Genomic DNA, 12,760 nt, shown 5'->3' with positions numbered 1-12,760 from the left:
CCTTAGTTCAGGAAAATTGAGATAACAAAAATAACTTTGTATTTATTTTCTAAACATGCAATTGGAAAAAATAAGCCCTTGTCAAAATGAATAACCTTACCTAAGATACTAACTTGAATTTAGAGATCATAGAAAGCATTATAAAACCAGCTATGTCTAGGGGTGTAAGTTAGAGTATATAATTTTGAAATAATGATATATTCAGGGATTACACTGCGCATGTTATCTAATTCTTTGGAGAGATTGTTCCTTTGGATTGAATCCAGGGGGAATAAAAGCACACAGAGCTCTGAATGAAGGTGACTACTCTACTGAACCGTAGGAAACCTCGAGTAGTAGGCATCTTTGCAGTGAGCTTATTGAAAGAAAAAAAAAAGACTTGAATGTTCATTCAAGTAGGCCATAACCCCAGCCTCCCATTTCATATTTTTTGCTTCACAGTCTTCCTGTAAGGACTTAAAAAGACTTTTCTCCGGAACTCAGGTGAGTCCTAGGTCCTAGATTTGGAAAGAACTATTTTTAGAAAGGAAGGTGAGAAATTATTCTTTATGTTGTTATCCTTCTATAAACATGCAATTTAAGGTTTGCATAAAGATCTTAGAGATCATCTAGGTCTAGGCCGGACTTGTTACCTGCCCAGCCCTTAGTGTGTGCTTACTTTCCCTGTCTATCTTTTCTCCTCTCCTCCAAATGGTAGTCCAGCATTACTTGAACACTAGAGAAATGGAACCCCTGTCTCCCGAGGTAACCAGTTTATAAAGAGGGGTAATTGCTGAACTATTCTTCCCTGTGGTGAGCCAGAGTATACCTTTCTAAAACTTCTACCTAGTGGTCCCAGTTCCATACTCAGAAACTAATTAAGCAAATTTAATTCTTTCTCTTTTGGACCACTTCTTTTCCCTTGTCTCTTGCACCCTTCCTACTTTAAAAAAACAAAATGTCCAGACTAAACAAATGTCTATTTTTCTTCAGTCATTTATTATACGGTGTAGCTTTTATTGCTCTTTACTGTCCTTGCTGTTGTCCTGTGGATGAGAGCTGTTGTGTTTTTCTCGAGTATGGTAGCCATACTGATTGATATTTGTAGATGGGACAAGCGCTTCTTTTGCCCTGGAAGCATCCTGTTAATGTCCTCAAACGGTATATTCGATTTAGTCAGCCGTATTATATTATTGAGTCCTTGAGCCACCATTACCCACCTCTACTTATGCTTTTGGTTCTCTTGGACACTTACATGGAAGAAAAAAAAAGAATGTTTTCATGTAAAAATATCAGCACATGTGAATTTACATACTGAAAGATACTCAGAATGGAATTTGTTACCAAGATGGAGACAGTGTCGTCCCGGTGAAAACTAAAGAATTAGACATTTCTGTGAAATCACACTAACTGACCAATAGTCTCCGATCCTTTGCCTCAGTTTTTATTTCATTGAGTGCTACATTACTATTCTCCATACGATGCCCTTACTAATTCCCCACTCATTTTCTTCTTGGTAATAGTGGAAAGAACCTGACCTGCTAATCAGGAGACCTAGATTCCAGATCACATTAATCCTTACTTTCTCTTTTTCACTTATGAGTAGGAGGCCTTTCTATAAAGAACACACCAAAATTTTCAAAGCTTGCTAAGATTATAATTTTACATCATAATATGTGATATTTAATTGTCAATTATATTTTTAATTTTAATCTTTACTTTGTGACAATAATAATTTGGACCTGGGGAGTGTATGGCTATTAACTTTGTAGAAATATTTATTCATCTTCTCAAGAGCACATTTTTCCTTCAAGGTGAGCTATATTTATAACTGAAAGCCTGAATTCTACAAATAGAGACACAATTTTTTTTACTTTATTTTTTTCTTTAAAGGGCCTAAATCATGAAGAATATATTAAACTTTATGGGTCATTTCAGCTGGTTAACAGGGATTAGTATTTTGGTAACTAGGAAGTAGTTTACATCAGAAGAGATGTGTTTAAACAAAGAGAGAAATGACCCTGCGAACTTCTACATGGGAAAATATGAGTATTCTAGAACATCATTTTCAAAAAATACAAGACACATTTCTCTTGATGTGAGAATAAGATATAAGGATCTGTTTCAGTTTTTAATCTAAGAATATTAGAAATTACACTGTACTAGTATTTCATATATGGCTTGACATTAGTGCCCTAACTTTATCCTTATGTGTATCAAGTCTCACAGATTATATGAGAATCCCTGTAAAAATAGTGGAAGTTACATGAATGTATAGACGTTAACAGTGGCCTCTTCACTTTTAATTTGTTAGCTTTAAATGCATTTTTAATAAAGTGCAGTTTAAATGTGTCAGGATTATGGATTATGTTACCTTAAATTATTACAGTCATTCCTTCAACGAATTTTTATTGATCACATGCTATGTGCCAGTCACTGTTCTAGGTGCTATGAAAGACAGCAGTGAACAAATAATACTTCTCTATTCTCATGAAGATCACATTTGAGCGAAGAGAAACAATGAAAAAATAAAATATGTCAGGTGAGGATAAGTGCTGGGAAGATGATGAAAGCAGGGGAAGGGATAGAGAATGTGGAGGGAAGGGGGTTCTGTTTTATGTAGGGTGGTCAGGGAACACAGTGAACAAAAACCAGAAGGCAGTGCAGGAGGCTAAGCCATGCAAACAGTAAAGCAAGTCCCAAAGGCTTAGAAGTAAGAATATGCTTCATATATCAAGGTATAGTAAAGGGATGTGGTTCAAATAGAATGAGCAAGAGGGAGAGAGGTTGGATGAAACGTTTGATAGAATCTTTATAATACTTTTTAATATGGGAACAATAATAACTTTTTGTGGAAAAATAGGATCAGTGGTTATTATTGCAGCAAAGTATTTAAGAGTGGTCTAACATAAGGCTGAGTTAATTGTTTGTGTTTTACATGAAACAAGTGTTCCAAAGTTTCTGGTCTTTTTAATGATGATGAGTAAGGATTTGGATGGGATATGTTATCTAACAGATACTTTTGAAAGAAAAAATCCCTTTCAACTATCCTGGGAGAAAGTGACATTTTGACAATGCAAGAGGATAACTAACTGCTTTTTGAAAGAAAGTTGTGCTGTGGAGAGAGCATTTTTGAAAGAAGTTCAGAGATGTTTTCATACCTTTTTTTTTTTTAAACTGCAGTTAGTATAAATTTGTCAGCTCAAAACTCAAATATATATATATAAAACTCTAGAAATAGAATTCTTTAAACTATTTGTAAGTCTTCTAGAATTTCAGTAGGTTTTGTACTTGTTAAAATATAAAACTGTAACACCTATTATTATTAGCATACAATTATTAAAAGCCAGGGAGATGAAAATACACTAGGTAAATCTCATCAAAAGTTTGTATAATTGGTAGACGAAAATGAAAAACGATGTTGTATTTAGTAAGCCCAGTCAAAAATGCACTTACTTTTATGTCTACTTCTCGTGAGTTCCCTTTTTCAACAATAGCAAATGCTAGATCAGGTTTTAAGAAGCCAAAGCTTAGAATCAGAGGCACTGTTATAAAATATTAAGTGATTTTTTAATGAAGCATATTAAATCACATCGTTCTTGCTCTATAAAAATGGGATGATTTACGTTTTAAGAAATTTACAAATGTTTTGATACTTATACTCCTCTCTTTAAAAACTGTTTTATTATAAAAACAACAGTTAAAATTTACAGAGGGAATATATATGCTTATGTAATGTTTTCCTGTTTATAAGGAAGATCTGCAGGTGAAAAGAATTTGGAAATCATTATTCTAGATGTTTATTAGTGTTCTTGATCCAGGGAGTAAATAACTATACCTAAACCATAAGTCTGAGTTTCAAAGGGACCATGTGTAACTTGAGAAAGCATCTAATTTGGTTTTAGTCACTGTATATTTAATTTTGAAATTTCAAATAACTTCAAAATGGGAAGATTGTCCTCCTTACAAATAGGAGGTACGTGTTTTTAACAAAGTTGAAAAATAAAGATCTAAAACTTTACATCTACAAGTTGTGATTTGGCTTTTGAAAATGTCTCAACTTCTAAGTGGTAAGGTTAAAGACCTATTCAAGGAGCTAAGGAGAGGGTTAATGAAAGAGGTGACAGGAGGTAAGGGACCAGAGGAAGAGCCTCTACCAGTGGAATGTGGTGGTAGTTTGTGATACCTATGGTTGGGATATCCATTTTTATATGGGTATTTCTAATAACTGTTAATTATATTTTAAATTATAATTAATAGTTATTTATGAAAAGGATTTTTTGACATGATTTTTATTAGTCTCAGAAATGTGGATACAGTGTGTGCTTTGGATTTTGTTTTTGTTTTTGTTTGTTTTGGTAGGCAGTCCATAGGAAGTGGCTTCATAGCTTGTAAATTCTCTCTGGATAATATTCCCAAAGAGGAAGTGTTATATTCTGAATTCCCTTTACATGAAAATAGATGTAATTACTACATAGTGACAAGTTAATTCCTTCTATCTGAAATCACAAAATCTTTTAGATGAGAGAAAAGGAGACTTTTTTCCTGCTAAGAGCAATAGATCCACTGAGTTTGGAAAAAGAAACCATCAAAGGCCATACATTAAAATGCAACTTTAACTTATTTCATTTCAAAACTTCCCTGTGGGTAGTTTATATAGAGTGTTTTAAAATTATTATTTTAATGACTTTCAACTTGGGAGATTATGCCTACATCACTATCTGTCCTTAAAAAAAGGTTGTAAGGATGAGGGTCATGCAAAGAAGGCAGAAAACAGTAGAGGAACTGAGGTTCTGAGATGTACTATGAAGGTAAACACTTGTCACAGTACTGTCCACTTTGTTCAGTCTTGTTATTCCTTGAAATTCTGACACTCTTCTAAGGTCTTCATAGCTCCTCATCTGCTGTACCTCTGAGATTAGTGGGAATTGTTCTCTGTGCTCCTTTGGCAGTGAGGGTAGCATTATTACTCTGCACAGAATCACAGACTAAATTCAGACTCACACATCTTTTTATCTGTCTTTCCTGGATTCATTAAGTGTTGCCTGTTAATGTGTAGGTCGTTAAGAGTATAGTTCTTAAACTTTAAAGTGTTTGGGTGGGGCACGTTACTTGGTTGTAGGTAAATTCTGTGAGGCATGACTAGATTTACCTAATTTCATTTTAAAGTGAGTGCCTTTTTACAAAGTGCCCTGTCAAAATGAGTCCTTACTCTCCAGAGCTCATAGACTCAGACCACATATGAGTCCGTGTGGGATTCCTCAGGTTCCTCTGAATATGTTTTTTCTTGTTACCATTGCCCTAAATTTTGACACAGAGCTGAACCACACCGACTCTTTAGCCTTCACTAAATCTAATTATTCTCTCTGTGACGGCATCATGCACATCTAGTTAGGAAAGAGCAGAAGATTCCTGCTGATTAGACTAGAGAAGCTTCATGGTATATATTCTGATATATATGCCTGGGTGAGTGAACTTCTAGTCTAAAACATCTCTGGATTGTTGCTTCTGACAAAACTGGTTTGAGATTGGAACCAACAGGATTTTGGTGCTGGTAAGGATATCTAAAATTGAGATTCCAACTATTGACAGTGGCTCCACTACTTCCTAGCTTTGTGACTTGGGTGAGTTACTTAACCTCTTTGTGCCTTAGTTCTTCCCATCTACAAAATGGATATAGTAATTGTACTTGTTTAGTACCTGATATTACTGTATTAGTATCAAATAATGTAATGTGTGTATGTGCTTTAGCATAGTATCTGGCACATAGTAAGTTCTCAATAAATGCTAGTTGCTATTATTAATATTATCCCATGTAAAATATTTGTTCAGCTTATCTTTTACTTTTCAGTCCAGGGATACTTTTTCAGAAATGCAGTTCTTTACCTTGAGTTTTTGCTTAATAAAAATTGTCAAATGCCAATTTTGAAAGTCTATATGTAAGCTAACTTGCTAGGGACAGCCATCTGGAATATGGTGGGAGATCACCAATCCTTATTTATACAGTTGTAAATATATTCATAAATGTTTAAAGGAAAATATTTGTATAGTCACTATGTAGACTTATGATTAAATATTTGCTCATTTATTCCTCCATCATGTCAGAAACCTTATTTTACTTGGTAGTTTTGTTCTAACAATTTTAAGAAAACAACTGACAGTAATATTGATGCATTCAAGATTGGTTACATGAGGTTCTGAAAGAGGTGAAACTGAACTTGGATATCACAACAGCTTGGTTTTGACAAAAAAAATTTAGGCCCTGTGACTTCTGTAGTATAAGTAAAGGGGAAAGGAATGTGACTGCTATGGTTGTCTCCCACAAAAATTGACTTTTTTCTACTGGCATGTGTAAGGTTTATGTATGTCCTTTTATATTTAACTTTTTCTTAGAATTCATAAAAATTTTATGGAAACTAAACTCGATTATCAAGATAAAGTTCTTCTTTATTTTCAGATTTCAACTATTGCAGAAAGTGAAGATTCACAGGAGTCAGTGGATAGTGTAACTGATTCCCAAAAACGAAGAGAAATTCTTTCAAGGAGGCCTTCCTACAGGTATGGAATTTGATTGTTTAAAGAATTTAGAATCAAAGATGTCAGTAAGCCTTAGGTACTTACAGGTGAAAAGATGTTAGAAGATCGGGCCACCTGGGTGGCTTTGTTGGTTAAGCATCTGCCTTCGGCACAGGTCATGATCCCAGGGTCCTGGGATTGAGCCCCACGTCAGGCTCCCTGCTTAGCCGGGAGCCTGCTTCTCCTTCTGCCTGCCACTCCCCCTGCTTTTGTGCTCTAACGCGCTGACTCTCACTCGCTCGCGCTCTCTTGACAAATTCTAAAAAGAAAAAAATAGAAAAGATGTCAGAAGACCAATTAGGTGCTCAATTCGGGACCACAGAATTTACTTCTCTTCATCTGGAGGTATTTCTCTCTCTCAAGTTGAAGTTTATTGTACAGAATAAGAGAACTTTTTACTCTGAACAGTCCTGGATCAACAGTGATTTTTTTTTTCCTGCTTCTGTTTTTATAGACTATGCCAGCCACTGCTTTTTTGTTTAAAAATTTGGAGTATATTTCATTAAGTTATCGCATTTCTAGTTATTTGTCAGTTCTGACACGATACTATTTATCTGTTTAACAGCACATCTGCACACCATTTCTTGTGCCATGGTACTTAGTAGCTGTTTATTAATTTAATATTTGTTTCAGGATGATGCTTTGCTGATATCCCCTAATTTTAGGGGCACCCTACTATAGTTTTTGTGTTTAATTTTGGAGGTTGTCTAGTCTATGACCTGCCTCGAAGATGTACCAAAATCATTTTTTTTTAATATGTAGAAATTGGCTGCATGCTAAATACCTTCAGGAAGAGCAATTCCATAAATACTCGTAAGCTTGCTTCAAATTTCAACAAATTTCAAACTTCTAATATTTCTTCTTGTTATTAGCCTAAGTTATTTTTGTTTTCAAAGGGATCGCTAAAATTTTTTTTTCCACTCGACTATTAAGCTAACCCTTTTCTCTTTTAAAATGAAGGATCCTAAACGAGTATCAATAAACTGATTTTGAGTTCTTAAGAAATTTTGATACCAAGTATATGTTGTATGCATTTATGCTCATAATTTTTTTTAATATAGCAAATTTTAGATTTGAACTTGGAAATATATCTCATGTTAGTTTTTAACACTTTTAATCTTGAAGCAAATCCAACCAGCTTTGGAGACCTAAGGCTTCTATGTATATAAATTTCAGGCAAATCGTTTTAAATAAGTTCTGTAAATTCTAGTTGTAGACCTTATAAGAGCTTTAGGATACCTGGGTGGCTCAGTTAGTTAGGTATCTGACTCTTGATTTCATCTCGTCAAGAGATCAATCCCCGAGTCAGACTCCTGCTCATTGTGAAGTCTGCTAGAGATTCTCTCTCTCCCCTTCCCTCTGCCCCTTTATCTACTTGTGCTCTTTTTCTCTCTAAATAAATGAAGTCTTAAAAACATAAAGTAAAATAAAACAAGAGCTTTATGCTGAAAAAGATCTTTTGTTATAACCTGTATCTTAGCAAAGATCATTTAAATAGTAACACCTTAATTCATAATCAGATAGAAGATGCTCCACACATACATAGAGAGTTCTGTTCATAGAAGATAATACATCTTCCCTTAAAATCATTATGTATCATTATTTTGTTTTAGGCTTACAAATTCTTGATACCTAGCTTTTATGTCTTGACTATAACAACATCTTTAACAGAATCCTTATGATACACTTGTAAGGTTGGAGAAATGGGGATTAATTGATACACCCAGCTTTATAGTGATTAAATTATACAGAGAAATTTCTTGAAGGGCTCTCACTTCATTTCCCTTGGCTTGGTATTTTTACCAGCAGTTCAGCTGAAAAACACAGAAGCCATGCTTATCAGATTGCACATGACAGAACTTTAAGGGAGAGTGCCCTAACGGATATGAGAATAAGTACTTTGAAAGATCATAGCCAAGGAAAATTCTGTCAGTTGTTGGTGATAATTATAAAATTTCTGAAATTGAGTCTAAAATAAAACCAGTTATTTAAGTATAAGATTCTGGATTAAGAATTCGTTTTTAAAAGATAATTTTTGCTCTTTAATTATCATTAAGATATACATATATAGTCTGCATTAAGGGAGGGGATTAATCTCACTGCTCAGACCACATCTGGAATATACTGTGAGAGAAAGTGAAATGTATGTCCAAGATACAAGAATGACCAAAATGGTCTAGGACAACAATATTAGATACTAGAAAGAGAAGACAAGATGTGATTACTGGCTTCATGCAAAAGATAAGATTTATTTGTGAGTCTAGAATACTAGCTTTCAAACTTTCATTTTGACCACAATACACAATAAGAGATGTATCTTTACATTTTTCTCTGTATATACATACAGTTATCTATATTCATTTATAGATACACACACACACACAGATACACACATATTTCTACCTATATATAGTCATCTGAAGCAAAATATACAGCAGTACTCAACCTTTATCATGTATGATGTCCAGCTGTTTTTTTATTTGTTTCACGTTGATTGCAACATACATAACTCTTTTCATGGCAATGTGTGTGTTGTGACCCATGCATAGTTTGGGATAGGTTTGAAAAACATTGCACTGAGGACCAGTACTATTCAAAATGTGGTCCAGAGACCACACTGGCAATCAGAATCTGGTTAGAAGTACAACTTCTTGTGCCCCTACCACATACTCTAATGAATTAGAATCTGTGGAGTGAGGACCCGGGAATCTGTTTTGACATGCTCTTCAAGTGCTTCAGTGCTAAAGTTTGAAATGATGTTCTAGAGCAATGATGCCCAGAGTATGATCCCCCCTCCAAAAAAAAAAGATTTATTTATTTATTTGTTTATTTGAGAAAAAAGTGTATGCATGGGAGAAGGGGCAGAGGAAAAGAATCTTCAAGCAGAGCCCCAATGCAGGCCTCCTATGATCCATGAGATCGCAACCTGGGCCAAAACCCAGAGTTGGACACTCAACCAACTGAGTCACCCAGGTGCCCCCCCAGAGTTGATCTTTTGCCCAGCTGTCAGTCTATAAGCTGTTGAAAATAGTTGTGTTTCTCATTCGCAAAGAGATAGGGAGAGAAAATCATCCTTATGGTAAGAATAGGAGTTTGCTAAATGAAAACAAACAGATGTGGAAAAGAAATGATTAACAAGTCTGAGAAATGAGATATACAGTTAGTGGAATTAAGGAAAAAAACAGCCAGTTAGTGGGATAAACAAGATATGAGTAGCTGATGAGAGAATTGGTAAACCGGAAGGGAACTAAAAAAATAACTGAGAGTAGAGAACAGAAATAGGGAGAAAATGGGAAAGACAGGTGAAAAGTCATGGGGAATAGAGTGAGGCACTCCAGTAGAAGAAGCATTTACAGAATTTTCAGAGGGGAAATAGGGCCAAAAGAAATATTAGAAGAGATAATAGTAGAATACGGTCTACAGTTCCGGCAAAGGTAATTAACATGGGTAAATATAAAAGCCAATATTATAATTCTTTGCTTTGAAACGCTTTTTTTCCTGTGTGATTGGAAAGACAAATGCATAAAGTAATAATTATGACTTTGTTAATGCACACACAGTATATGAAAATGTAATTGTGACTATAGCAGCATAAAGCAGTGGAGTTTGGGTAGACTGTTGAAGCTAAATTATTAATTCATACTGGTTTGTTAGAAGTTTTAAGATGTCAGAAATTACTTGGGTGGGGATTTTTCCCCCCTCTTCTGTGATTATGTCACTCACTTGGAATACAGTAAGGTTCATTATTTTTATTTGTATTCCATTTTAGAATGTTTCCTCCATCCTCCTTGGATTTTTTTTAATATGTGAAACATGAACATGGTTCTTTGAAAAGTCAGAATTATACCAAAAAATGCACATGCTCAGAAGTATCCCCTCCCAATTTTTCCTATTTTTAAACTTCTTTCTTACCAACCCCAGTGGATTAAGCAATCTCATTAACTTTATCTGGTTTATTCTTTCTGAGTTTCTTCTTCAATAGAAGAACAAATGCATGTATATTATTTCACTTTCTTTCTTATAAAAAAGGTACCATGCTATACCCATTATCTGGATGAACTGTAGTTTATTCAGATGCTCTCCTATGTAAACTGTTTCCAGTATTTTGCAGCTACAAACAGTGCTACCCTGAATAACCTTATGTATGTATTTTTGTACTGTAGTAAGTGTATCTTAAGGATATATTCCTGGAAGTAAGATTGCTGTGTAAAGATGTAGTTTTGTTACAAGTCACCAAATTCATTCCATTAAGGGTTGTGCCAATTTTATACTCAAAACAGTGAGAGTGTCTGTTTTCTCACAGTTTTGCTAAGAGAATGTATTGTTAAACTTTTTTTTTTTTTTTTTACTTTTTACCAGTCTGAGAGTTGAAAAGCTTAAAATCAGGTTTTTGGTATTTATTTATTTATTCATCCACTCATTCATTCATTTTATTTATTTTTGCCTAAATTTTTACGAGTTCTTTATATATCAAGGTTATTGACCCTTTATCTGTAATATATGTAAACATTTTCTCCTAGTATTGTTAATCATTTTTAACTTTTTTTTTGGTGTTCTTTGCCCTGCAGAAGGATTTTTTTACTGTAGTCAGTGTTAATAATCTCTGCTTACACCTGTATTTCCAATCACAGCCTTCCTTTTCATTCAGATTAAAGAGAAACTCATTTCTTTTTTTCTTAGTCCTTGTATGATTTCATTTTGACATTTAGATCTCTCATGCATGTATGATCTATTCTTGTTCTTACATTTTAAGCTGCTGTCCTGGGCACCTGGGTGGCTCAGTCGGTTAAGACTCTAACTCTTGATTTTGGCTAAGGTCATGATCTCAAGGATCTCGAGATTGAGCCCTGCGTGGGGCTCCACACTCAACACTGGGTGTGCTTGTCTCTCTCCCTCTGCTCCTTTCCCCACCCGCAGGCCTGCTCTCTCTCTCTCTCTCTCTCTCTCTCAAATGAATAAATAAATGTCATTTTCATTTTGATTAATATAGATTTCTATTTTTCTAGGAAAATTTTGAATGACTTATCTTCAGATGCACCAGGAGTGCCAAGGATTGAAGAAGAGAAGTCTGAAGAGGAGACTTCAGCACCTGCCATCACCACTGTAACGGTGCCAACTCCAATTTACCAAACTAGCAGCGGACAGTATAGTGAGTAAAAGATATTTCTGCTTTGGAAAATGGGATTAAAAAAAAAAAAAACTAATGGCTGCATTCTCCTTAAAGGAATCCTACAAGTGCCAACCTTTTCTCAGTTTTGGATGCCATTATTTTATTTCCTTTACTGTTCAGTATGCAAAATTCTGTAACAGAAGTATTTTCTTTTCTTCAGGGTTTTGGTTAGTACTGCTCAAGCATGTTAGCCCTTTAGGTGGTCCTTTGTTTTGCGCAGATGCCAGGAGAGTCTTGGAAGTTTTTTGCACCACTGCTTGAAACTCTAGATTTTAGTCCTTGTGTAATATATGATGCTAATAAAGGAAATACTTCTTCAGATAAGGTAGATAACCATTCTATGGTTATGTTTAAGGACAAAAATGGTCTCACTATTCATCTATTTATTAATTCACCTTCCCTTCTAAAAGTTGCATTTTAAAGTCATATTTAATGTTTTCTGGTGGGGGTTGAGAGGCTTGGTCACAGTCTACCAGCACATTCAGTTATTCTTTTTTAATATAAAATGTAATGTAGTGAATTATGGTACCATAGACAAGGACTGCTGAAATTGGCTCACACAAAGTAAAGGTTTTATTGTGTGTGTGCAAAATTAATCAGTCTCTGTTTCTGTCTGACACTTAGGTCTCTCTTATCTTTCACCCAAATCTGTTAACTGTCTTTCCAGTTCTGCTTTTGCTTGATCAGAGGCATTTGTGCGAATGGTATGTTTTTCTATTTGTTCCCAATACCTTTTGACTCCCAGAGTGCCTCCTGCATAGATTTCTTCATTTTGATTTATTCATTAAATCCAGTACTTCCCATTATGTAGTTTTCCCCCTTTTTCCTCCTTACTACAAATTAAATGTACACATTGACACTCCTTTGTTGCATTAATTTTCTAATACCCTGGGGTGGTCTGTGTCAGGAATATGTGTAAAAGTTTGAGTCCCAAGTTAATAGTTTTCACAGTACAGCTCAACCTGGGTTTAACCATAACTAATTTGCTTTCTAACTGTATTAAAAACAGATTCCCAAGTACCAGACTTTTTAGCT

At 34.7% G+C, this 12,760-nt stretch overlaps 1 protein-coding gene across 5 annotated transcripts in view; it reads left to right on the top strand.

Moving 5' to 3' along the window:
- Window positions 1-12,760, top strand: part of CREB1 (cAMP responsive element binding protein 1) — a 61,228-nt gene that overhangs the window by 24,574 nt on the left and 23,894 nt on the right. For 4 of the 5 annotated variants that reach the window (XR_004382956.1, XM_032859954.1, XM_032859953.1 and 1 more), the window contains exons 4-6: window positions 442-483; window positions 6,437-6,537; window positions 11,562-11,704. Coding sequence is in view for 4 of the 5 variants with exons in the window: in XM_032859954.1 (XP_032715845.1) it covers window positions 442-483; window positions 6,437-6,537; window positions 11,562-11,704 (286 nt within the window). In the remaining variant the exon portion in view is untranslated. The remainder of the gene's footprint in view (window positions 1-441; window positions 484-6,436; window positions 6,538-11,561; window positions 11,705-12,760) is intronic. The other variant, XM_032859955.1, reaches the window with a different exon arrangement.

The sequence above is a fragment of the Lontra canadensis genome, unplaced genomic scaffold (genome assembly GCF_010015895.1).
Source record: "Lontra canadensis isolate GAN:19392208 unplaced genomic scaffold, GSC_riverotter_1.0 scaffold18, whole genome shotgun sequence".
In the NCBI taxonomy this organism is placed as follows: Eukaryota; Metazoa; Chordata; class Mammalia; order Carnivora; family Mustelidae; genus Lontra; species Lontra canadensis.
The sequence above is the reverse complement of the archived record's forward strand: the minus strand, read 5'-3'. Positions and strand labels throughout refer to the sequence as shown.